Source organism: Brienomyrus brachyistius, chromosome 4 (assembly GCF_023856365.1).
Source record: "Brienomyrus brachyistius isolate T26 chromosome 4, BBRACH_0.4, whole genome shotgun sequence".
NCBI classification, from domain to species: domain Eukaryota; kingdom Metazoa; phylum Chordata; class Actinopteri; order Osteoglossiformes; family Mormyridae; genus Brienomyrus; species Brienomyrus brachyistius.
Genome location: NC_064536.1, coordinates 18,010,161 through 18,036,867, shown reverse-complemented (window position 1 = coordinate 18,036,867; position 26,707 = coordinate 18,010,161). Strand labels below are relative to the sequence as shown.

General features: G+C 43.9%; 2 protein-coding genes and 1 long non-coding RNA gene across 7 annotated transcripts in view; 2 read left to right on the top strand and 1 right to left on the bottom strand.

Moving 5' to 3' along the window:
* The window catches only part of mos (v-mos Moloney murine sarcoma viral oncogene homolog), a 56,296-nt gene that overhangs the window by 11,520 nt on the left and 18,069 nt on the right, over positions 1-26,707 (top strand). The window lies entirely within an intron of this gene.
* Positions 1-26,707, top strand: part of LOC125740132 (uncharacterized) — a 149,722-nt gene that overhangs the window by 112,268 nt on the left and 10,747 nt on the right. The gene's annotated exons all lie outside the window — the stretch shown is intronic.
* LOC125740124 (tyrosine-protein kinase Lyn-like) lies at positions 2-26,707 on the bottom strand. 4 transcript variants are annotated; one of them, XM_049010940.1, is made up of 15 exons: positions 26,344-26,707; positions 15,022-15,043; positions 14,475-14,562; positions 13,695-13,768; positions 11,443-11,500; positions 11,251-11,362; positions 10,684-10,782; positions 10,179-10,282; positions 9,458-9,607; positions 9,219-9,371; positions 6,183-6,365; positions 5,130-5,206; positions 1,546-1,699; positions 1,060-1,191; positions 3-789 (listed from the first exon to the last, which is right to left on the bottom strand). In XM_049010940.1, the coding sequence occupies exons 4-15, from the start codon at positions 13,761-13,763 to the stop codon at positions 587-589; spliced, it is 1,494 nt and encodes a 497-aa protein (XP_048866897.1). In that variant the 5' UTR covers positions 13,764-13,768; positions 14,475-14,562; positions 15,022-15,043; positions 26,344-26,707; the 3' UTR covers positions 3-586. The 4 variants fall into 4 exon arrangements, with proteins under 4 accessions (XP_048866898.1, XP_048866897.1, XP_048866896.1 ...); XM_049010941.1 differs by lacking the exon at positions 14,475-14,562 and having other exon boundaries at positions 2-789; XM_049010939.1 differs by lacking the exon at positions 15,022-15,043.

The following is a 26,707-nucleotide window of genomic DNA, read 5'->3' as shown; positions in this document are numbered from 1 at the left end:
GTTTGGGGGGAAATGCAAAGCCTAATGGTGCTCATATTAGGAATGCCCTGGAAATCTGGGACATCTATACAAATTATTGCACAAGTAGTTAAGATTATGTACATTGTTTAATTTATAGTAATTGTAACATGGCTTGCAATGGGAATCAGACAGGAAAGGTATTGATACAAACCCCTTTTTTTTTTTTTTTTTTTTTTTTTTTTTTGTCCACATTTCAAAGTGAGCAATTCTACTTGCCAGAATGCAAGTCCTCTTTCCGCTTTTATTTTTTGTGGGGGGGGGAGGTATTCCGTTCTCTGTCTTGCTCCTTGTATATGTAGTAGATGAGGTGGCACCCCCCACCAATAGCCCCATTGCCTTGCTTTTGTTGTAGGTGGTCCAAACCAGCCCTTGTAACTTGTCCTCAGAGAAGGTTTGACTTTGGATTAAGCAGTAAGGAATAGAAAAGCAGTTTGTTGGGTTAGCGCCATCCTTTGAAAGTTTTTGTTTTTTTGGCTTGCATAAAGGCAAACGGGTACAGCTGTTCGATCGTTGGGTCTTTCAATCAATCACAAACGCTTATCCCAGGTAGTCTCACCAGCGCCACCTAAGGCTGCTGCTGGTACTGTGACTCAGTGGCTGTGTAGAAGTCATCTAGCACACTCTGCATATAGTCAAAGGTGGGCCTCTCCTCTGGCTTGTCCTTCCAGCACGTCGTCATGAGTTCGTAGAGCTGGGTGGGACAGTCCTCGGGGATGGGCATTCGGTATCCTCTCTGCAGATTCGTCATAACTTCGCTGTTGCTCATGCCTTTGTATAAAAGACATTTCATTGGGACCAATTTAAAACTTGGACGATCACATTCTGACTAAATCTTTGTAGTAGATGAAGTACGCAGATATAATAATGTAGGACGGCTTAATCCGCCCTATATGTATCATACATTTTCAAAATGCGGTGTTAATTTCCTGCAGTTGCACCATTACACCACTAGATGCCGCTCTAATACATACAGTCATTGATTTTGCCCTGAAAAGACAAGAAAGTAAACTTCCTGCATCTTTCTGCGTGTTCACTCACCTGGATAAGGATTTTTTCCATATGTGATGATTTCATATAGAAGGATTCCAAATGACCACATGTCTGACTTTATGGTGAACGATCCATAGTTAATGGCCTCTGGGGCGGTCCATTTAATGGGGAACTTTGCTCCTGTAACAAATCAAGTGTCTCATTATGATTAGGGTAAACAGAGTAGCCAATCAAAGTGACTGAATGTCGTGATAAAGATTTCACACTATTTGGTCTTTCTGGATGTTTATCTAGTAGGTATACTATATATTTCTATACCAGCACACCCTAAAGCTCACTCTATCCATGTAAAACAAGACAATTTGGTGATCTGAATGCAGGGGCAATTCTAACCAATGATGTGCTTTCAGTTGGTGAGTGACAGCGTAGGTGGCATTCCAGGGTCCAATCAGCTATCTGCTATGGGTAGTATCCCAGTGGCCCCGCCCCCATATACCATGTTAAACATCTTAAATGTGATGTCAGAAAGCATACCCTCTCTCGCAGTGTACTCGTTATCCTCGATGATTCGCGCCAGGCCGAAATCAGCTATTTTGCAGAGCAGACTATCGGAGACGAGGACATTGGCAGCCCGCAGGTCCCTGTGAATGTAGTTCTTCTTCTCGATGTAGGCCATGCCCTCTGCAATCTGCGACCGCAGCGACAGACAGATCTGAACCAAACGTGTCTGCTTCACCAAGCAGCTTAAAGGTGCCTGACTCTTAATTATATCCTCAGTACATTTCAGCCGACTCTGGATCAAAACTGTGTTTGTCATCATGGCTTCACTGTAAGCATACAAGATTACAATCCACAGAAGTTATAGGCAATGCATAAGTGAAAGTCTGGACACACAATCTGAAAATCATTTGCTTTTCAACAAGATAATGGCCCTAAGTGCACCTTTGAGGTGATATAAGTACTGTATTATCTCCTGAACAAGGAAAGAGGTGGAGTGCTGTGACAGATGACCTGGCCCCCACAATCCTCCCCACCAACCGAAACCCCATAGAGCTGCTTTGGCATGAGCTGGATTAAAGAGTAAGATAGACAGTATGAAAAAGCCTGATCTCAACCCAGCTGATTATCACGGTCCTGCCAATGTGAAATCTGCATGTATGAAACATGTGATGTCAGCACTGGTGCAGTGGAAAAGCACCCTTGTTCCATTCAGTATTTGATATATATTATAGCACTTCATTGTCTTGATGCCTTTTACTATGAGGTGAATAAAATAACTACAAAAATATATTAAAGGCAGGTGTGTCCAGACCTGCCTTCACTGGTTCTGTATAATATAAACCCCATCGATTTTACACATCCTTATCTAGGGGCTGGAACCAGAAAACACGAGAATACCCGAGACAAAATGCTTGCAAATCTTGGGGAGGGGGCACAGGATTCCAAGACACCAAGATTCACTGAACCACATAATTTTGGAGGAAACTAGAATATGCTGAGAAAACCTGCACTGAACATACAGTGGGATTTTACTGCAGTGGGACCTGAACCAACAACCCTGAAGTACTGCCCATTGAGCCATTCTAGTACATGAAATATTACAACTAGCATATACCTCGTAAAATATTATAATCAGATGGGGTGGTGTGTGGCTCAGTGGTTTAGGACCACGTGCCACTGATCAGAAGTTTCCTGCTTCAAATCCCAGCGACAATGGAGTGATGTCACCGTTGGGCCCCTGAGGAAAGACCGCCGGCGGGATCTGACAGAAATTTCGCCAAACCGTTTAAATAACTGTGCGAGTTTTGTCATATAAAAATTTAAAAGACACCCTCAGAAACCTTGGACGGTCAAATTTTCAGATATATATATATATACGTAAAACTAAATGTATTTTTACAGCTGAATAAAAAGATGAATAAAAAGAACAAGAGTGACTGACTTAAGCGTCTGCGTCTCGAAACAGCTCTGATCGCCCTCCCACTTGCAAATCGCGCTATCCGATAGTTGGAATTGGGTAAATAAATATGTGAATACTCCCATTGTGACTGAAATAAACAAGAGCGCATGTCTGGGTGGTGTTTACACTGATCGACTACAATATGGCACACGGATGTGCTGCTGCAGCTTTGCGCCAATGTTGCCACTTTCCGCAGCGAGTCTCATACCTGTGTACATTGTAGCGCTGTTCAGTCGCGTGCGAATGCGGGTTGAATACGCAGTAATGTGACTATTTAGAATGCGAATAGCGATCTTCAGGTGAAAGGGGCACTACACGCCCCCCATGCAGGTAAAACAAAAAAGGTGACTTTGGTTTACTTTTTTGTCGATTTAACCTAATTTTAAAAACCTTAATACTTAAGTCTTTTTTTGTGATTCTGCATAATGATTTCGGCGAGATATAAACTGAAATACACCAAAAACATACGCGGTCGAAGATGCCCTCGTACACTGAGCGTTAATAATAATGAATTATTTTATTTCCATTAACTCTGTATAGGCGCTGCATCATGTTTATAGCTTTCTATAGCACAGTTTTCCATTTCTCATTCCATCTACCAACAAACGGTGAAAAGGATTTTATTGTTGCTACTTTTCTTGCGTTTCAAACCGCCTTTCCAAAGGGATGAGCGTGGGGCGCAGTGACATTCCAGACTGATGGGCCATTGACAGTATGCAAACACATACAGGTGTGGGGACACCTATCTTATCCATATTCATTGTGTAGGCCACTGACTTTGAGAAAAGGAGCATCACTCCAAAGTTCTAACACTTTAGAAATCAAACCACATAAAATTTCAGAATGTCTCACTTATCTATTTGTAGCCAATCCATGTGTCTATAAGCTTCAGGGCTGAAAAGTCTTGGCTAGAAATGTTGTCTTACAAATGTTTTACAATTTCTCAGCATGTCTGCAACTAGATTTTTGAAAAGCATATGTTAAAAGTTGATTTGAACAAAAAATAGAATAATAACATTCTAAGTGGTCTCAGATTATTGGTGCTGTTTTTTAGAAATGTCAAGGCATGTCAGTCTACCCCCATTTGCTCTTTCAATTGTATATTGCTTTGGATAAAAGTGTCTGCTTAATTAAAGTAATGTTGATATTAAATATAAATAGTAAAACTATATTAGTGTAAGAAAGGTTGCACACTGTCATCTAATAGCGCCGTTTAGCTTCCAAGAAAGTCAGCATATATATCCTGTAATGATGAATAACTGGTCACCATGGTGACCTGGCTGCATTTTCACTTCCCCCGAAACCCGAGGTCCCCTTTCGCTCTCAGTTCGGGAAACTACTATTCAGCTTCTCCTAAAGCCCTGGGGGGTGGGGGGGGGGGGCGTATCACTGAGAGGCTGGGACAGAGAATCTCACAGCCCACGGAAAATGTGTGTGTGGGGGGGGGGGGGTATGACTGAGAGGCTGGGACAGAGAAGCATCCATTACTATTGTAAGGAACTTGCAGAAAATTTGGTCTGTCTACACTGTCCATCAGTATTCAGGATAGAGAATAAGTATTTGCCACGACCCCCCCCCCCCCCCCCCATGTATTTTCTGTTTAGCTACCTAATAGCTGATTTACTTTTTAAAACAATTAATCATTCAAGTGAGCTGAATTTTAATGAAATACATGAAATAGCTGCGGTGCCTGTGATGAGAAGTTTGGGAATCAGAGTGATCATCTAACCATCTGGCAAAATATCAGTGGCTTTTTGGAGAACAGAACAAATTCTTGTTTTTTTTTTTTTACTTTCAATTTGCATACGTTCTAATATAAAATTGTGGGGTTTTTTTTCTGAGCAAATATAGACTTACTACCCAGATAAATAGCCCTTGACTTTTGCACATCCTTATATACGTACGAATAAATAAAGATCGTATAAATAATGCGAACAAAATACGTCAGATCACAAAGAAAATGTCACTCATTTAACTGCGGCCAGCGATGGCAGTTACGCGGTTTGATTTCTGCTTTGGGTTCGCAGTGGAAAAATCGACAAGACAGTCCTTCAAAAAGGGTGCAGAACGGGGCGGAAATCGCAGCGTCCGTGCGGGAAGACCTGCTCCTGCCTGGCCGCCACGGTTTCCGCGCTAATGCTAATGCCGGCGCGCGTACCTGTGCAGAAAAATCGATGAGCTTGTGCAAAAGCACTTTCCTGCCAGCGGCGCTTTTTAGGAAGTCCAGCAGACTGCCTGAAAAAAGAGATGAATGTACATGAACCAGGATGCAGGCACAGGCACTGTATATGAATAAGAAGCAATAGTGTCAGTGACACAGTGCTGACCTGTTTCACACACCCAGGGGATGTTACAATTATCAGATGTATGAAAACAGAAGTGATTCAAAATTAGTAAACAGGATAATGCTGCCGTCACTAACAGCACTGATGGTAATCCAGATGGTTAGAGCAGACACCCTGCCGTGCGATCTCAAGAATCACGCGACTGCGGCTGAATATTACAGCAAGCAGACAGGGTTAGGAGGATGAGTCACTGTATGCGTTACTGTAAGTGACTTTGGGATTTTCACGTACGACGTCGTCTGGGGTTTACAGAGGATGGTGTGAGGAACAAATAACATCAAGTCTGTGGCAGCTCTGTGGTTGCAGAGCCTTTGTTAATGAGAGAGGACTGGTGGAAAGCCAGACTTGGGATGGTCTAAGCAGGTTAGATATCTGTGAATGGAAGGTTGTGGTTTAGAATCCTGCCAGCAGAGTGATCATATCATCACTGGGCAACTGAGCAAGACCCCTAACCCCAACTGCTCCAAGGCTGTTGGCTGCTCTGTCTCAAAACCTGCCCGTGTCTTTCATAGAGGATAAGATAGCTTAGATGTTAGGGTCCAATCTGATACCAGCTAGGTGTACCTAATAAAGTGGGTCCTGCCTGGTACCAGCTAGGTGTACCTAATAAAGTGGGTCCTGCCTGGTACCAGCTAGGTGTACCTAATAAAGTGGGTCCAATCTGGTACCAGCTAGGTGTACCTAATAAAGTGGGTCCTGCCTGGTACCAGCTAGGTGTACCTAATAAAGTGGGTCCTGCCTGGTACCAGCTAGGTGTACCTAATAAAGTGGGTCCTGCCTGGTACCAGCTAGGTGTACCTAATAAAGTGGGCTGAGTGTGGTGTGTGGCTGGAGTGCCGGCGGAAGGCTGGAGGTGGTCAGGCTACCATTGGCCATGAATTCGGTGATGATGTAGATGGGCTCGCTCTTGGTCACTACGGCGTAGAGCCGCACCAGCCGGTCGTGCCTCAGTGTCTTCATCAGGTTGGCCTCCTCCATGAAGGCCTCCACCGACATGGTGCCCGCCTTCAGCGTCTTCACCGCCACCGTCGTAGTGTTCTTGTAAGATGCTGCAAGGCCACGAGGAGGAAGGGGGGGGTTAAAGGTCAGCCTTTTGAGGACCCTGACACCCCCAATGTCTGCCACTCATTCAACACACTACGCAGAAAAGCAAGGAAGTATTCATCCTAGGAGCCACAAAACATCCGTGCTGAATTATTACTAATATCCATCCATCCATCCATCCATCCATCCATCCATCCATCCATCCATCCATCCATTCATCCATCCATCCATCCAACCTCTTCCTCAGTACAAGGCATCAGTTGAACCAAAACTCTGTCCCAGACAGCACAGAGCTTAAGGTAGAGGGACATTACATTGTTTTAAATTACATTGTTTTAAATTAAGCTACTCTGCAAGAATCGTGGATCCCACCAAAACACCACAAAAGTGAGATCTATGACAACAACAGCTGAATGAACAGCTGTTCCATCATAAGGGACGTGTTACACATTTGGGGGGGGGGGGGGGGGAGCTCCTGCAGGGGCAGAACGTGTATGGAAGACTTCAGAGTGGGTGTTATTTGCATGCCATGAATACAGATATAACAGACATAGAGGACCAAGCAGAAGACAGATAGGGAAACCAGGAGGCGTGAGACTGCAGTGCTACCAAAGGAGGCCCTGTCCCACACAGCTTTGCTAAACAGCCAACACCAAAAGGGTAAGAATAAGGATCTCGGTCGTAGAGTTTGTAGAGTTTTTTTGCAGAGTGCTTGGTATATTTACTTAGTTTGGATTATTATGTACTGAAGGATGCAGCCCCAGAATTCATACAATGTCACACTCATCCTGCTCTCTGCTCCACAACGCCCATTAATCCAAAACAGGAAGGAATAATAATGATGATGATGACGATGATTAAAAAGTTAAATGTTCCAAATAATGCTGATAATATAAGCCTTTAAAATGATGAATATTAAACACGTTTTCTGTTTAAAAGGTATGCAGTGGGATTGATGAAAACGCTACAGGACTGGGAGCATCTTAATCCTCCAGTAAAAACTGCAGCATTAAAGGAGATTAAAAAGCGGCCTCCGAATCCGTAGCAACACCTCCGGAGATACTACTTTGTTTGCCTTGTTAGCAATTAAAATAAAATCCTTAATGAAGAGATACAAATTCAGATGGCTTGGCCAATTCCTACAAGCTTGTAGCGTGTATAATTTCAGGATGTAAGATAAATGAAGAGGTCTTGTCACGTTTGGGAACCTCCCCCATAGCGTGTGGGTGTCCACAAAACCATCTTCTTCCTGAAATTGAAAAGGCCTATGAATAATCACGACAACCCCCATCACAGGTAATCCAGTAGATGATCCTTGAATAACTCTTTGTTTCCTTTGTTCCCACTGGGACACTCCATGGGGCAGCCTCTGGTTTGTGCTTAGCCACTCGGGCACTGCACGGGGCAGCCTCTGGTTTGTGCTCGGCCACTGGGGCACTGCACGGGGCAGCCTCTGGTTTGTGCTCGGCCACTGGGGCACTGCACGGGGTAGCCTCTGGTTTGTGCTCAGCCACTCGGGCACTGCATGGGGTAGCCTCTGGTTTGTGCTCGGCCACTGGGGCACTGCACGGGGCAGCCTCTGGTTTGTGCTCGGCCACTCGGGCACTGCATGGGGTAGCCTCTGGTTTGTGCTCAGCCACTCGGGCACTGCATGGGGCAGCCTCTGGTTTGTGTCCAGCCACTCGGGCACTGCACGGGGCAGCCTCTGGTTTGTGCTCAGCCACTTGGGCACTGCACGGGGCAGCCTCTGGTTTGTGTCCAGCCACTCGGGCACTGCACGGGGCAGCCTCTGGTTTGTGCTCAGCCACTCGGGCACTGCATGGGGCAGCCTCTGGTTTGTGCTCAGCCACTCAGGCACTGCATGGGGCAGCCTCTGGTTTGTGCTCAGCCACTCGGGCACTGCACGGAGCAGCTTCTGGTTTTTGCTCAGCCACTCGGGCACTGCATGGGGCAGCCTCTGGTTTGTGCTCGGCCACTCGAGCACTGCATGGGGCAGCCTCTGGTTTGTGCTCGGCCACTGGGGCACTGCATGGGGCAGCCTCTGGTTTGTGCTCGGCCTCTCAGGCACTGCATGGGGCAGCCTCTGGTTTGTGCTCAGCCACTGGGGCAATGAACGAGGAAGCCTCTGGTTTGTGCTCGGCCACTTGCTGTCATAGTTATCTGTTGAGGTGATTTGTACCAGCACTGTGTGACACACACACATACTAAGAACTGAAATTGTTCTAAATAGAGTAATTCACCAGTGAAACATATGTAAGGGACTGTACCAACATCAAATTCTAACCTCAAAGCCAAGTCATTTTTAGATGATTTGAGTGTGAGTGTGTTTAGATTAAGTGCCTCGTTAACTATGGTCTGTCTTCAGTTTCAGCAGCCAGTCAGCTGTGTTCGGGTAGCCTGGAGATCAGGGTCACATGTTCCTGTGTATCGGGATAACCTAGTAAGTAGCTCCTCAGCCTCGTTCCTCCAGGGCTGAGGAACTGATTCCCACCTCCTGGCTCCTCCCAGGGTGCAAAATAATAATGTTTGGTGAACTGGTATCTCTAAATTACCCACAAGGTATGACAGCATGTGAGTGTGTATTTGGGTGTTTGTCTCCTGTAATGGACTGGCATCCCCGGCCTTGTCTCCTATGCTCCCTGAGACAGTCTCCAAGTTCCCCATGACCTTGACTTACTGGATAAGTGGTTATGGATGGATGATGGATGGATGAATGCATGCATGGATGGATGAATGCATGGATGGATGGATGGACAGATGGATGAATGGATGTATTAATGCATGGATGGATGGATGGATGGATGACAGGTGTGTTTGCGGTCCTCAGGCCCGGACCTGTCGTTGTGCTGTCCCCTCACCCATCCACACTTCTCCGAACTGTCCTGCTCCAAGCTTCTTTATCATCCTGATGGACTCCTTGGAGATCTCCCAGGCATCCTTGTCCCAGGGCTGCTGGGCCTTCGGCTTGGCGCACGGCTTCTCCAGCTTCTGGCAGAGTCCGTCGGCATTCTCTGTAGGACGCACGGCCCCGTCACTCACACGGCCCGTGACCCTGCCACATTTGAACCCCCCCCCCCCCCGAAAAGGAGACACTTACTCTGGTAGTGCTTTACCATGCTGCTGAGGTCGGGGAAGGTGAGCCTGGGCGAAATGTAGTAGCCTCCGTTGTCGAGGGAGCGAATTTTGTAATGCTTGACCGCGCCCATGTTGTTGCTGTCCACGTCACGGACCGAGAGCGAGTAGCTTCCTGATAAGGAGCAAATACATGGGCTTGGACCTTGAAGGACATCCTGCTGCATTCAGCCCGGGGCCTTTTCTAACAGCACCTCAGCCCATTTTCAAAGAAAGGATCCATGTAAACTGTGAACCCACATCACATGAGTAGCCGAGGAGTAGGATATGCAAGACGCTTTAGATTATAGTGTTTAACTGAAGAGCAAATTTCCGAAACTCACTCAATCCACGAAAGTCCTTCCTTAGACTACATTGGGACTGAGTGACTTTTCGTTTCGTCACAATGAAGAGGAAGCCTGGCTTTGATTTCTTGCAAAAAAAAGGGGCAAGTTTTGGAAAGTTGCTCTTCTACTGTAATTGTTTCATCTGCATTGCTGGTACTATGGTCTTAATTAAGCCTCATAAGAGTAATACAAGGATCCTAATTTAAAAATGAACTAAATTTACAGAGGAAACTACTTCCCCCCCTTAGCATTTTTACAGACGACGGTCCTGTAATGTCTTCTCAGGAAGTGGGTTCTCAGTTTACGTTTCACGGGTCTCTTGGTACAGAAGCATCCCAGCATAAGGTGAGGCTGTCTGACCTTTGGATGTCTCGCTCTCGCGGAAGAGGAAGGCTCCCGCTTTGTTTGCGGGGGCTAAAAGCTGTCTTTCCGCGTCTTTCCTGGTGATATCCTTAAAAAACCAGCTGAAATGTAACATGGAAAAGTTCAGAAACACACAGTGGGCCAGAGATGTTCACGAGTCACCAAGCTGGGGTCCAAGTCGGGTCTCAGGTCTCTGTCTTAGAGTCTGAATCAAGTCTGAAGTCTCCATCGTGGTTTTTTATTTGTTTTTTCCAATTGGTGACTGATGGAACTACATGGGAATCACCATTTGAACAGCTCAAAAAGTGCTTGTCTCATTGTTCCTTGGGCTCATATACATTTTAAGAGTCATTACTATTTCAAATGGCTTTGAAGCAATAACATTCTTGTAAGAACCCAAGCACTTTTCTAATGTACATTTTAAGACTAATACTTTCTCAGAAAGAACATTATAATGAAGACATCCCTTGAGCAGAACAGGTAAATTTTAAAGGGGACTTACTCCTCCATCTCCATGGTGTTGGCCTCGGCTATGTAATTGTAGGGGATGTAACCCACTTTCTTAGTGGTCAGAGACATGGCTTTCCACCACTCCCCATTCCTGTGAACCAATGGAAACAAGACACACAAAAACCTCATATAAAGGCAGCACCGCTATGCAAGTTAGCGAAGGAAACGCCAAAGTCGGATATGGAGCTAGACAGGAAAACGGCTGCCCTCCCAGAGGCCTGTATTGCTGGGTGAGACACTTGATATTCAAATATTACAGTAAATAAAGAATAAACACAGCTAAGATTTATGGAAGAGGACAAACTTCTCTGTGCAGGATGTGTGGTCACTTGACATTGAGGTATTCAGCAAACCAATGATGGGGGGGGCGAATTAGAAGGCAGAGCTCAGGACCATCCCCCCCCCCACATTAGAGAAAGTAGTTTGAGTTAGAGCTATCCCCTCAGAGAACTCACCAACAAAGGGTGAGGAACGTTCATGTCAGGGTCGTACTGTCCACCAGGGGACTCCCCCAAGACCTCTGACACAATTTGGGGTGGGGGAGATGGTAAATACTCACTCCTCCAGCACCTTCAGCTTCTCCCCTTTCTTGAATCCCAGGTCGTCGGGGTGAACGGCCTCATACGGGTACACAGCAACCACGATTTTCCCAGAATTCCCTTTCTCTGCCACTGAAAGGAGAGGGTTCTGCATGTCCATAAAGCAGTTACTGGGTGCTCTTAAATCATGCAAAAAAGGCCCGTGAACGTACCTTCCATCTTCTCAAGCACTTGACCTGGCAGAAGAAGACCATCTGAAGTCGAATTTTTCTACAAGAAAAAACAAGATCCACAATGGCCAAGAAGTAAATCATTGGAGTTCGTTTCCTACAAGTCCGACTAATTCCCCTTTGACCTGACAGAAATCTTTAGTTATTGAGATAAAAATGGAGAGCAAATGGAGTTGGGGTACAGATAGGCTTTCAGTATATAAGACTTGGTAAGGGAGTTTGGGGGTACAGAGGACAGTCTGAATATATATGAGTTTACAGTATAAGGGAGTCTGGGGTATAGAGGACAGTCTTTGAGTATATATGAGTTTATAAGGGAGTCTGGGGTACACAGGACAGTCTTTGAGTATATATGAGTTTTTAAGGGAGTCTGGGTTACAGAGGACAGTCTTTGAGTATATATGAGTTTATAAGGGTGTCTGGGTTACAGAGGACAGTCTTTGAGTATATATGAGTTTGTAAGGGAGTCTGGGTTACAGAGGACAGTCTTTGAGTATATATGAGTTTGTAAGGGAGTCTGGGTTACAGAGGACAGTCTTTGAGTATATATGAGTTTATAAGGGTGTCTGGGTTACAGAGGACAGTCTTTGAGTATATATGAGTTTGTAAGGGAGTCTGGGTTACAGAGGACAGTCTTTGAGTATATATGAGTTTGTAAGGGAGTCTGGGTTACAGAGGACAGTCTTTGAGTATATATGAGTTTATAAGGGTGTCTGGGTTACAGAGGACAGTCTTTGAGTATATATGAGTTTATAAGGGTGTCTGGGTTACAGAGGACAGTCTTTGAGTATATATGAGTTTGTAAGGGAGTCTGGGTTACAGTGGACAGTCTTTGAGTACATATGAGTTTATATGAGTAGGGAGTTCATTTGAGTAGGGAGCAGCGTGTTGCTCTGTGGGCTAAGCCTGTGTGCCTGTAACCAGAAGGTCGCAGGTTCAAACCCCGCCTCAGACTGTGGGTCCTTGAGCAAGGCCCTTAACTCCCAGCTCCCTGGGTGCCGCTACGGGTGGCAGCCCTTTGCAGACAACTTCCTCTATTAAAAAAGAGCAAGTTGTGGGAGGTGTAAAGACAATTTCCCTACGGGGACAATAAAAGTATTGATGATTATTATTATTATTATAAGGTAGTCTGGGTTATGGATGACAGTCTTATATGGGTTTAAAGGAAGCCGTCTGGGGCTAGAAGTGCCATGAATTACTGGAAAAATCATGATATCATTGCCTTTAAATATCACACATATGTTCTTCGGTTCATTTCACAGCAAAGACATTTACAGTAAACAGTGAGGTTCCTCTTTTTCAGAAATGACCTGTACTACCAGGCCCATGCGTGGGCGTCGGATGCGTGTGTGGGAGACAGAGGGGTTCCTGTAATTTAAATATCCATCCATCCATTTTCCAAACCACTTATCCTACTGGGTTGTGGGGGGTCCGGAGCCTATCCCGAAAGCAATGGGCACGAGGCAGGGAAAAACCCTGGATGGGGGGCCAGCCCATCGCAGGGCACACTCACACACCATGCACTCACACACGCACACCTATGGGCAATTTAGCAACTCCAATTAGCCTCAGCATGTTTTTGGACTGTGGGGGGAAACCGGAGTACCCGGAGGAAACCCCACGACGACATGGGGAGAACATGCAAACTCCACACACATGTGACCCAGGCGGAGACTCGAACCCGGGTCCCAGAGGTGCGAGGCAACAGTGCTAACCACTGCACCACCATGCCGCCCCCGTAATTTAAATATCATATTGATAATATCACACAGCAGACATAAATATTTAATGAATCATTGATAATATGAGTCAAAATAAATACAAATCGTATTTTGTTAAATAAATATGGTGGATATGATATCTTGACAATAGGTAAAATGGTAAGAACCTAAGTTCAGAGTAATAATTATGTAATATGATGGCTATGTGAGATATGCCCGTGGGAGTTTTACTTAGACAAAAATATTTTGAAGACAAATGAAAAATGATTAGTTTAGGGAGATAACCAATCAGATTGTGGAGGAGGCGGGACCAACCAATCAGTTCTTTTGGTCCTGCCTCTTCTAGTTGCTTGGACCCACATCCACCACAATCTGATTGGTTATCCCAGACAAGCACGAGATACATCCTGCATTACTGTGAATTCCGGGCCTGCAGGGGGGACATTTCCCCCACCTCCAGCTACCCTTATGACTGGTGGGATCTCGCACATCTATGACCCGGTCTGTACGTACGGGCTGGCGCTTCTTTGTTTCGGCTTCGGTTCCCTGCTCCCCAGTTAGCTTGGACTTCTGACAGCCCATGTTTCCTGTCGGAACAGGAAGGAGGGTGTTAATAACAGGCTGGGCGGTGGAAACACAAGATGAGCATGCAGCCGAATAATGGAGTTAAAAAATGTCCTCTGGGGTTATGGGCTGGAATCCCGTTTGCATGCTCTGCTTCATGTGGGTCTCCTCCTGTGGTTCAAACAGTTGGTCTATTTTGTGTTTTTAAATTGCCCAGTGAACATGCCCTATGATGAATTGGCATTGTGCCCACAGTGTCCCCTGCCTTGTGCCCCTTGATGGACTGGCGTCCTGTCCAGGGGGAAGCCCTTTTTCTCTCCAAGCTACTGTAACCTCGGTTGGGTTTACGGCTTGCTGTGGATCAAAGAAACACATATGCAGGAGGGGGCATCAAACTCACACCCTTATGTTTGCATAAAATGGAAAGGTGAGAACAGAATAGCGATAGTTTATTGATACACATGGGAAAACTGTCTTTTCACCTACGCCATCTTGCTCTCGGTGAGACGCATAGACTCATACAGAAGTGAAAGCAAAACTCGGGGCTTAGATTACATGGTCAGCCATCATCCAGCACCCCAGGGGTCACTGGGGGTTAAGGGCAATGCTGAAAGTCCCAGCAAAGGCACCAGCCCTGAGAGCTGAACCAACAGCCTTCCAATCACATCTAACATGTCACTTTGATAACATTATGTGTGTGCATCCATGATTCATGTTTTAATACATTACCAAGAAGAGCTTTATTTAAGAGTTTTCATCAGCGAAATCCATTTTCCAACATCTTGTCCTGGTCAAGGTTGCACAGGGGGTCTGGACCCTATCCCAGGAAGGAGTACATTCATCACAGGGCACATACACTAATACTGGAGTCAATTTAGAGACACCAATTAGCTTAACAGAACATTTTTGGACTGCAGGAGGAAACTGGAGTACAATGCCACACAACACTGGGAGAACAACCAAATACCACACACACACAAAGGCAGGATTCAAACCCCCAACCCCGGAGGTGTGAAGCAACAGTGCTACACACTGCGCTGTTACAGTTAGGAATATGCACAGTGGGCTACTTCATTCAAATCATCATTATACTAGCTGAAATAATCCAGTGGGTTGGGACACTGTGCCTGTAATCAAAAGGTTGTCGGGGTCCAATCCCAGCGTTGGTCATTGAAGCCTTAAGCAAGGCCCTTAAACCCAACTGCTTCAAGGGTTATCTGACCGTGATTTCTCAATTGTACACTGACATTAAACAAACGTAATTAGCGTCGCCTACCTTTGACTCAAATGATTCCTTCCTACAGAATAAGAAACAGAGATAATACATTTGGACGTGCTGCTGCAGAAATGAATTTAAGTGTACTATCACCATAGCAACCCTGAAACTCGGATGGCAAAACTACAATATATTTTGTATTATAAGCAGCAAGAGGCAGAGTCTGTCTGGCTTATACGTTTCAATCCAGGGTGAGCGCGATCATAAGCGCAGTTTTTTGTAATTATCATACCAAGCAAATGGCACAAGAATATACGATCAATCAAAGTAAACAAACCACCAAACAAATAACTGCATACATGCAAATGAATGTATAAGGTCAGAAAGTGATGAGTAGCTACTCGTTTGAAACTGCTTTGCAGTGATGAAAATCCGTCCCGTGCAGTGATGTTCCCTACAACGAGGTGCGATTTATAAATCCCTGACTTGATGTCATCAGTCTGACCGATTCTTTTTGGTCCCCAGGGAAAGTTCTGGGGCATTTATTCCTGCAGTGCTAGTATTTATCAAAAGTCAGAGTGGTTTGCACCATTGAGGGAAGATTTGTGGATTAATCCTACATAACTGGCAATAAAAATAATGCTAAATTTATGGACTGGAGGTGCTTTACTGTTACAGCTGGGTGTTTCGACAAGAACTGTCTGTATAGTGGATGAAACTGGGAACCTGTTTAATAAAAAATGATTAGGTTATAATATCAACCTGTTTTGACGTTGTACACCTTGCACTCCCAATGTGAAACACGACACCCCTTTTGTGCACCCAGACATAAATCCCACGCGATGTTAGCCTGCTTACCGCAGTCAAGTCATATCATAATATGCGGGGGATCAGCAGTGACATCACCAGCGACCTTCTGATCACAGGCACTACATCCCACCCTGCTGAGCCACACATTGCCCCCTTGGTACACGGCAACACAAACACAAGGACGCGTGCTGTCCAAAACAAAGGCCGCGACAGCAGACAGTCATGTGGTAAATGTTTGTAGAGTCATGAGGTGACATAGTTCTTACCGTCTAAAATAAACTCCTCCCGCTCTTTCTATCTCTCTCTCAGAATTCAAATTTCCTTTTGCATTTTGTGCATCAATACACAGGAATTCTTACTCCTTAATATTGCTGTAAAACACTCCCGATATATTAACGTACTGTTTCGATAATATATCAATATTAATATATATATATATATATATTTTTTTTTTAATCAGGACAGAAAGTCATGGTGTTATTTATTCACATCAATGTTTCCCGACTGGAAAACATAAGAAGTGCTGAGCATAACAGTATCACAAATTATATTAGAGCAAACTGACTAATTGAAGTGTAAACAGACTGTTCAGTTAAATGCTTATATTCAAAATGACATCAAATAACATTTTTTTCAGTGCTTTTACAAAATGATTACTGACTGATGACTGATTTGCAAAAGTAGGATTGAAGGATTTGAGGAGAATATCCATCCATCCATCCATTTTCCAAACCGCTTATCCTATTGGGTCGCGGGGGGTCCGGAGCCTATCCCGGAAGCAATGGGCACGAGGCAGGGAACAACCCAGGATGGGGGGCCAGCCCATCGCAGGGCGCACTCACACACCATCCACTCACACATTCACACCTATGGGCAATTTAGCGACTCCAATTAGCCTCAGCATGTTTTTTGGACTGTGGGGGGAAACCGGAGTACCCGGAGGAAACCCCACGACGACATGGGGAGAACATGCAAACTCCGCACACATGTGACCCAGGCGGAGACTCGAACCCGGGTCCCAGAGGTGTGAGGCAACAGTGCTAACCACTGCACCACCATGCCGCCCCTGAGGAGAATATCTAATCACAATTTTTCTGACAGATATTGAGATTGCAATTTGATCTGATATATATATACAGTACTTTGCAAAAGTCTTAAGCAGGCAAAAAAAAATATTATGTTTAAATAACTGTCATGTTGGTGTAAAACTATGCTGTTATGCCTGGCAAAGTGTGTCAGCTCAGCCATTTCAAAACCTCTGCTAAAATAACCTTATTATTTCCAGCAACCATACAACACATCCATCCATTTTCTAAACCGCTTATCCTACTGGGTCGCGGGGGGTCCGGAGCTTATCCTGGAAGCAATGGGCATGAGGCAGGGAACAACCCAGGATGGGGGTCCAGCCCATCGCACACATGCACTCCTATGGGCAATTTAGTAACTCCAATTAGCCTCAGCATGTCTTTGGACTGTGGGGGGAAACCGGAGTACCCGGCGGACATGAAGAGAACATGCAAACACCACACACATGTGACCCAGGCGGAGATTCGAACCCGGGTCCCAGAGGTGTGAGGCCACAGTGCTAACCACTGCACCACCATGCCACTCCACTATGCTATACACCCGCGTATTTTTTGACCTGACCACTAGCCCACTTCATATATCTATCCAATATCTCATTCGCTTTTTTAACTAATTAAGTTAATTAATTAAGTGAGCTGGTGGTGAAATTTAACAAATACACAGAATGGTCCGGGTACCACTGAGTAAAAGTTTGGGAACTGAAGTGGTGAAGTAGATATCAGTAACTTTTTGGAGAACATAAGACATTTTTACTAATTTTTATTGTGTTACTTGTCATTCTCATGTGTTCTTATGTTAAATTATATTTTTTGTTCTATGAAAATGTGCACTTACTACCCAGATAAACAGCGTTAAACATTTCTTTGAGTGCCTAAGACTTTTGCACAGTACTGTATATATCAAACTTCAGTTCTAACTTCACTGTGGATTAGACTGTAATAAACACACGACGCAGCATTACCACAGGAGATACCATCGAAATACAAATTGGTCTATTTCTAATGCAAGCATGAGAACATCAAGATATAAATCACTTCCACCATGCATGTATTACTTTTTAAAATTACCAGAGAACAGTGAAACACAAAAGTTGTGATCGCTACATCCTCGGGTTTCATGTGTTTGGTGTTTGCGGGCATATCCGCTGACGCCTTGGGCCACTTCTGTTTGGTGAGCATAACTGGCACACGAGGAAAACGGCACTTCTGATAGGCCAGCATGACTGTCACGCGAGGAACACGGCACTTCTGATAGACCAGCATGACTGTCACGCAAGGAACACGGCACTTCTGATAGGCCAGCATGACTGTCACGCGAGGAACACGGCACTTCTGATAGGCCAGCATGACTGTCACGCGAGGAGCACGGCACTTCTGATTGGTGCGAATCACTATCACACAAATAGTATGGCATGGATTTTTAAAACTATTCTCTCAAAATTTTAAACCCTGGGTCAGTCATGCTGGATAATGCATATCCTAGGTCTCAGTTCAAAACCGCGATTTCAGTTTCAAACTGATATATGGTTTAGCCCTAGTACAGACTCAGATCCTGCGGTGATGTCATTTATCTACCATGTATATATATATATATATATATATATATATATATATATATATATATATATATATATATATATATTAATATATCGGACGGTTGTCATTTCAAGCCCACAGTTTTCATTGTGATTTAACCACTGGGCCTTAGAGCAAGACCCTTAACCCTCAGTTTCTCCAATGACTGGCCGTTCTTTTGCACAAATAAGTATTTTGCGTTGTCTAAAAGCATTTGCTAAATAATTAAAATGTAGCATACAATGCAATTCAGAAATAAGTAGAGATGCAGAGGTGGACTTCAAACCCTCCAACATCCCCCAACAAACAGGGGGCCTGCAGCGTTATGAAAGACGCGTTCTGGAGCACAGAGTGTGCAGGTTGTACCCCAGATGGGATGCCAGACATCCCAGCTCTCCCGGAAGTTCCGGAAGCCTCCTGCAAATTCCAGGCAGCTCCCTGACACCTACGAATGATGCACATTGTCGTTCAGCTGTGGTAAAATCTGCTGGCATCTGAGAAGGTTGTTAAAATTACCGAATTAACGCGACGTTAATTACAAGCTAAACATTTTGTGAAATCCGGAACATCTTTTCTTTTCTTTCCTGAGCCAGCCACATCAACTAAGCCAAGAGAACACATTCAGTGAATTGATTTCACAGATAACGTCCTGTGATCAGTAGGTACGGACATGGCAGAAGCACAGAAACTCGGTGTCCCGTTTACGAGAAACTTTGCACGCCTTTTCCTCATAGCAATGATAAATATTTAACGTTAATTAATATTTAATGTTGCCCCACGTCTCCAAAAACCTGCAGTTTGTACAAAAAGATGACTCCACACTGCCCCATTAAATTATGAGATGTCACAAACTCAGAAATGGTCAGTATCATGTACTGCAAAATTGTGGGGGGGGGGGGGGGGGGGGGAGCATCATGCAGTAAAGAAGAGTCACAAAAAATACCTACAAATAATTTAATGCAAGCTAATAGAGCTTCCATGTTTATTTGTGTTTTTTAAACATGTGATCTTTTTTGCCAAGGCGAACGATATTGATCACTCATTGAGTGCTGCAGTGTGACATAAACCAATGATCCGCATTTTCTGAGAGCATAAGTTACATCATCGGCGGCATTAACCAAATCTCGACATGAATCGCCAGGCAAAAAGTCGCATGGTGAGATAAGCAGGCCTCGGAAAAAAAAATGAAAACGAAAGAGGTGACAGAAGGTTATATCTCAGTTTTTCAAAAGCAAACAGAAAAGTGATTTGACTGCAGTTTCTGACACAGATGATCGTGATGTACATCTTGATCGCCTTACGTCCATGTGGGTACCCAGGATATTGCTCACAATTGGTGTGCATATATATGTACGTATTCCTGTGTGTAGACAGGGAGAGACCAACTCAGCAAAAAAATTAAAAAATAAATGACAAAAGAATGTTGACCCACCCCTTGTATGTAAGGAACTGTGCATATTTTTGGTCATGTGACCATAAATTCAAGAAGAATTCATCATTTCTAGCTTGCTGTGGTGGAGAGAAACACACGTGAGAGGCGGTAAGTAGTTTTTTACACAAGAAAATGTTTTTTGCTTTTCAAAGTAAATTTACTACATGTCTGGAATAATGACTGTTATTCCAAAGCACATTTTCTAGGTGTTAATTCTAGGTGTTAATATTATACGTGTTGTTGATCTGATGCATAAATCACTTTAGTGAAGATTAGCCTGAACTGCTACGCTAGACCATTATTCATTGGTTCAACTTACCCCACAACAAGTCAACAAAGTTCAGTTATTGCCCTGAAGAAGTACTATACAACTGGTTTGGTTTTTCATATGTTGACCAACTTGATGACACTTCTGACGAGAGCTCGAATGAAGAGAGAAGTGAACCAGGCATCCCAGATCTCGTAATTGGTGACTTGGTCATAGTAAAATTTGCATCCAAATCCAGAAGTTACTATTACATTGGCTTGGTTTCTCAGAAGAATTCGGGGGAAAATCTGGCAGTGAGAAAACCCACCTTTGCATTCGAGGAGAAGGATGAAGCATCTTTTCCACTGAGTGATGTTTTGAAGAAGCTACCTCAACCTCAGAAGGCTGGAGGAACAGCAAGGAGGGAGCAGCGGTTCATTTTCCCCTGCAATCTTGACGACTGCAATATTGAGTGACTGTTTTGATTGTTCAATTTAGTTTGGAAATAATCTGTGGGTTATTCTCAGAAGTTCACATCTGTGAAAATGTTTGCAAACTTAGTTATGCACAGGTTACTCATGTTTAAACTTAAAATACTCAGTGGGTTAGTTTACCCACAGACACACAATGACTTTAATCAACTAACATGGGGCAAATTGAACCAAATGAGCACTTTATTTGAGAGATATTTGGGCAGATTCGTCATAGACACATTCTGATCATTTCATTTGATAGGAGAAATACTGAAATACAGGCTCATGTTTTCATCTTAATTCTGTCTCATTTTATTTCCCTGTGAGGACTTTATAAGTAAAAATTGCCTCAATTTACCTCACTCTCCCCTAACCCCTACAGGAGCAAAACAGCCTAATGATTATCAAACACTTGCACAGATGTGACCACTTGAAATTTTAACTCGCACACTCTCAGTAAATGGTCACATTTGCCACAATTTTAGTCGCAGTCTGTTATCCTGCCGTCCTGATGAGCTCAAGAGCTGGATGAGAAGATGTTTTTTTTTTTCCATTTAAATGAAACTGAAGTTATTTTCTTTGGTCAGTCTGACACAGCAAGCAGTTTTAATACCTGTTTAGGTAACCTGAGAACTCAGGTCAAAAATCTAGGCGTCGTCTTTGATTCGTCTCTTAAATTTGACAGCAAAATTAATGGAGTGGTTGGGAGAGGGGTTTCCCAGCTTAGGGACATTGTAACTTAAATCTGTTCTGACAAGAAAAGACCTCAAGACGGTCGTCCATGCTTTTATTTTTTCTTGCCTGGATTTCTGTAATTCCCTGTCCATGGCTATTCCTTAGATGTATTTGTCCCATCTTCAGCTGGAAAAAAAACTCCTCTGCTGGTCCCCTGACTGGCACCAGGGACAGAGAGCAGATCACTACTGTACTGGCCTCACTGCATTAGCTGCCAGTTATACAGAAGCAATTTGAAAGTCTTATTAGTTGTTTTTAAGGCACTGTTTGGTCAGGCTCCTCCATAAATGGTTGATATGCTCCACATTATTCCTAGTGCTTGGCCAGCTGAACCTGCTGGCTCCTTGTTCTTGTGCTTTAGTCGAAGACTGTTGCTGTTGACTGTGGAATAACCTGCCTGCTCATGTGAGGTCATCTCTCTCCGATTTCTAAAGACTTGTTTAAATACATATTTTTATTCATTGGCTCTTGGTCATTTAATGGCACTTAATTTGTGTTCATTTTCCATTTGCTGTTTCAAACATTTTAGTTATTTATTATTTATTTTGTTTTATTTTCTTTCTTACCCTGTACAGCACTTTGCTACAACTCTGGCTGATAAACATACTATATAAATAAAACAGACCATGACCTTATGTCATTACCCTTGTTCAGATGTGTTCTCTGGTTTACGGTCAATATTGTTATGGTATTAATATTTATACACGTGAGGTATTCCTAATTGCTTCATGCAAATTGTTTTTTTTTACATAACCATCCTCTTTGAAATCAAAACTGGTGGTTCCCCCCCCCCCCCCCAAAAAAACAAAAAAAACAAAAACATATTCTTAAGCTCTGTTTCGGTGGGCAGTGGTGGCCGGATGGTTAGGGAAGTGCACTCGTAATTGAAAAATTGCAGGTTCGAATCCCTGACCAGCACCACTGAGGTACCCTGAGCAACGTACTACCCCCAAAAACTGCTCCCCGGGCACTGAATTAGCTGCCCCCTGCTATGTCACATTGGCACATATGGGTTAAATGCCGAGGACATGTTTCATTGCTGTGGTGTGTCAAGACTGACAATTAATCTCTAAATTCAATGAATCAAAACAGCCAAACGATGGTGAAATGCTTTGTGGATTCCACCAAACCATGAGAACTTAATCCACACGATGTGACACACTGTCTTATGTGACCGACAGCTAGCCGAGTTTACAGCACAGGATTATTTTAAGTGCTTATGATGCTAAAATGACGTACAGGTACTATTGTCAAGACAGTCAAAGAAAACGCTTAAAGCCATTTATCTGTGTAGTGAGCATATATTTGCAAAGAAAATACACACACGCACGCACACACACGCACAATGTAACATTATAATATATGCAAATTGGTTCCCAAACCTCTCCTCAGGGGCACCCCAGCCATTGCAGGTATTCGTCAAATTTCACCACCAGCTTAATTAATTAAGCAGTGAGGTAATGATTAGCCAAACATGGAATGCTAGTGGATGAATTAACAGATATGCAGCATATTCTGGATGATTATCGCAAATTCTGGGGTGACTTCAGGAGGGGCTCTGAAATGGATAAGCTGACACTTTGGCAAACACACTGCCACAGTTTTACACTAAAATGAACATCATTTAACAATCATTTTCTTTGACTGCCTGACACTTTTGCACAGTACTGTTCCGTCCATCCATTATGGTAACCACTGAATCCCAACTGGGGTTGTGGGACGCCTGGAGCCCATCCTGTGAACAGCGGGCACAGACGGGAACCAACACACCACAGGGCACACACACTCACACAACTACAGAACCAGTTCAGACACGCCAATCAGCGTACCCTGCGTGCTTCTGGGCCGTGGGAAGAACCCAGAGCCCCTGGCAAAAACCCACATGAACAGAGGGAGAGCATGCAAACTCCACACAGAAAGAACCCAGGATCAAACCCAGGGCCTTCCAGCTGCGAAGCAGCAGTGATAACCACTGTACCACTGCATCGCCCTACAGCACTGTCCATTACCTACTTTTATCACTTGCAGTGTTACAACAAGTAGGACAAACAATTATCTGATATTTTAGGGTTAATGAGTTATGATTAAAAACAAAACAAAAAAACAAAACCTAAACAAAACGATAAAATCCATCCAGGCACAGAGTGGGACTAACTTTCAGCCTGAGAGTTTTACACCCAATACTAGGACATTTAGACTTCGTTTCTGGTTGTGTGTGTGCGTGTGCGTGAGAGAACTTGCTGCTCTGAAGCCTTGGTATAGAAGCATAAATGTAAAAAATGTAACAGATAATTAATAATAAGTTTATAAACAATAATTGCTCCTTCTGATGAAAACCAAATGCAGAGTGCTACACCCAGGGAAAATTACTATCAGCCTAATAAACAATGAGTTTGGACTCAGTTATTGCTTAGGATTATATGATTGCGTGGAACTGTTGACTAACCAATAGTGTTAATAATCTGAGAAGGTAAAAAGACTCAATTGACACATAATTAATAGAAAGTTAAACAATCTACGAGCTCCGGGCCTTTCCTGAGCCCTTGTCAATGAAGTTAAGAGAAACACATTTAAGAAATACATTCCACAAAGAACTATGGCTCCCTTAGACATACCTACACCAGTTTAACAGTCATTACCAGTGTTCTTATCCTTTTAATTGTACAAACCGAAAGCCCTGTGGTCAGTGGGCAAGATACCACAGAAGCACACAAACTTGATGTCTGCCGAGTGCAACTCTTGCATGTAGATTTAAAGAAAATGTTTGCCCGTCTCTGTTATTGTGAAGGATGCTGGCTGTCAGTCCGGGGGTATTTATAGGACACAGCCAGGAAACGTGGAGCAGCGTTTGGGTGAGATTACAGAGACGAATGCTGCGTTAGGAGCAACTCACGCTTCCTCCTCCGAGACAAAAAAAAAATGCACACTGAAATCTCCGGAGGCCGACGTCAGTAGCCTCCGGTCCAGCGTAGGTCAAAGGCTTCCCATGTGTTTGGAAGTTCTCCTTAGTACCAAAATCTGAGTGTAGTTACTCTTTCTGGAATGATCAGATAGCAAAACCGACTGGCAACAAAAACATTGCAAGCTACACAAGCTGCCACGAGCTTGCGGCTTGACAGCTTCTAAATGTCACAAACCACATTTTGCCGAGCTCTTGGGGAAGCTATGCATCCTACCTACACCCCCTTCCTCTCTGTGGTTACAAACTGATACTGGAGCATGTATTGACCCATTTTCGGCTACAAGTACCTTGTAACAGTGGACCTCGGTTCTGGTGCTGTAATAATGTTAAGTACTTCCCCAATTTAACACAAGGCTGCATTTGGTCGCCCGGGGGGAGAGTTTAATGTCTTAACTTCTTGGAGTAGATGACATATCCCAGTATGCACCATGTTTTTTTGCACTTGTTATGGTCCCAGTGGGTGGGCTTGGGTGGAACTAGGAATGATCATGCAGGTAAAATCGTCCTGGACACAGTATCCACCCCCGGGCCCATCACAACTGGGGGCCCATCGAAAAATTTACAAAAGCGCACTCCTTGTTTTTGAGTACAATACATATATCCATCCACCTGTCCATCCATCCATCCATTTTCATTACTTGCTTGTCTTGTGCAGGGTTGTGTGGGTCTAGAGCCTATCCAAGCAAAACAAGGCATAATCTGTCACAGGGCGCTAACCCATTGCAGACAATACATCCCATCCAGCCATCTTCTTTACCTGCTTGTCCTATGCAGTGTCGCAAGGGTCTGCAGCCAGAAGCTATGGGCGCCCACCCATCGCAGACAATGCATGTAATTCAATAACAGCGCGCAAGGTGTCTCGGTACTCCGATCGTGCTGAGTGTCTAACTAAGTTTAAGCTTATTTTGAAAGGCAATATTCATCAATCCATTATTTACAAAACTACTTACACAGAAAACGCTTGTTCTTTAGTGGATTTATTTAACTCACGTTTATTAGACCGACAATTCGCTGTTAATTGCACACTTCAATGCGACGGCTTCGGAAGGTAGACGATTTCTTCGTATTCTGCCAGAAACAGGGCTGTGGTCTGTTCAGGGTGATACTACAATCTGGTAAAAGGTCTCGGAAATTCAGCAGTGTAGCAGTGAAATCATTATGTGCCTCTTTTGCATTTTGGCTAAACATAAGAACGTGAAATGTGCTAATATTAAACCAAAACGAAATCCAATATATTGTGATTCGTATTTTTGTTCCGATAGAAAGATAAGATAAAAGCAATAGGCCTACTAAACATGAATTACTGGGTTACACGTAGATATTTAATGTAGGATAGTTTTAAATAATATTATTACATCAACTTGTGTATTTCTTTGTGATGCCCTTGACGAAAGTCGGCATATTTGTCACCCGTCGCAAGTCGCACTGGTAGAACTGCACCCATAAGACTCATTTCGTGGTGATGGGTCACATTTAATTGTGTACCGTGTGTTTAAGCGCGCGGGGGGTCGAGCTTGATTTGGTTCCGGCCGATGTTGAAATCAAAACCTACATCCTTGAATCGTTATATGAAATGTCACATTGGGCAGGTGCATTTTCATTCATTAGGGTATTAAAATCTCCTGTCGGGGTTGGGTCTGCACCCATATTGTAGGTGTTTTAAAATCCCAAAACACTCATTGCCTCTGAAGATATTAATGTATCCGAAGTCCATAGCCGATCATGGACAGAAAAAGAGTCACACAATATCAAAGGCGTTTAGACGTGTTAGAATGATGTTCGACTCCCAGTTAAAGTGCCGGGTTACAGGCGAAGAAATTAACATTATTAACTTAAGTGGCAAGTACCGATAAACCAATGACATAAACAAAGAAATGTAATGCAATCATTTAAAAAAGGAACGATCGTGTACCACTAAGCAGGTCAAGGCCATTACTAGGTACAGTTGATACCCATGAGGGTGGAACCACCGCAAAGTGCCATTAACTTACACTCTTAGTGCCATGAACTTGCGAAATGAAACAAGAATAAAAAAAAAAATGAAAATTTAACGCGTCTCTCACCCATCAAAGACGGTCGGAATGCTTCCCCAGCTGTTTATCGTTGTTTCCAAGCTGTTTTTCTTTATATCACGCTATTAAAAGTGCAATCGGAGAGATCTGGGGTGATCTAGCGCCTTACAGAAAGAGGAACTCGACAGTCAGCTTTCTGCCGAGTTGCCGCTGCCATACTTCCTGATACTCCGGCCAGTCTGCTCGTAATTCACTTTGCATAACATCACTTCTTATGAAGACTTTCTCTCATTGTTTTGCACTAATAGCCTATTTGACAGGTTGCTGCTGAAAGATCGCACCCACGTCGGCTCTGCAGTTTGGAGACGCCCTGGGACTCTGTGAAAGTGACGGCTGTTCCTGTTCAGTATATCTC

Coding starts and splice junctions, on each gene's coding strand:
- LOC125740124 (XM_049010938.1), bottom strand. Junction 9,608..10,178: donor CGAGAGCGAGACATCCAAAG/GTCAGACAGCCT, acceptor GCTCCTTATCAG/GAAGCTACTCGCTCTCGGTC. Junction 790..1,059: donor TGGAAAAAATCCTTATCCAG/GTGAGTGAACAC, acceptor TTTTATACAAAG/GCATGAGCAACAGCGAAGTT.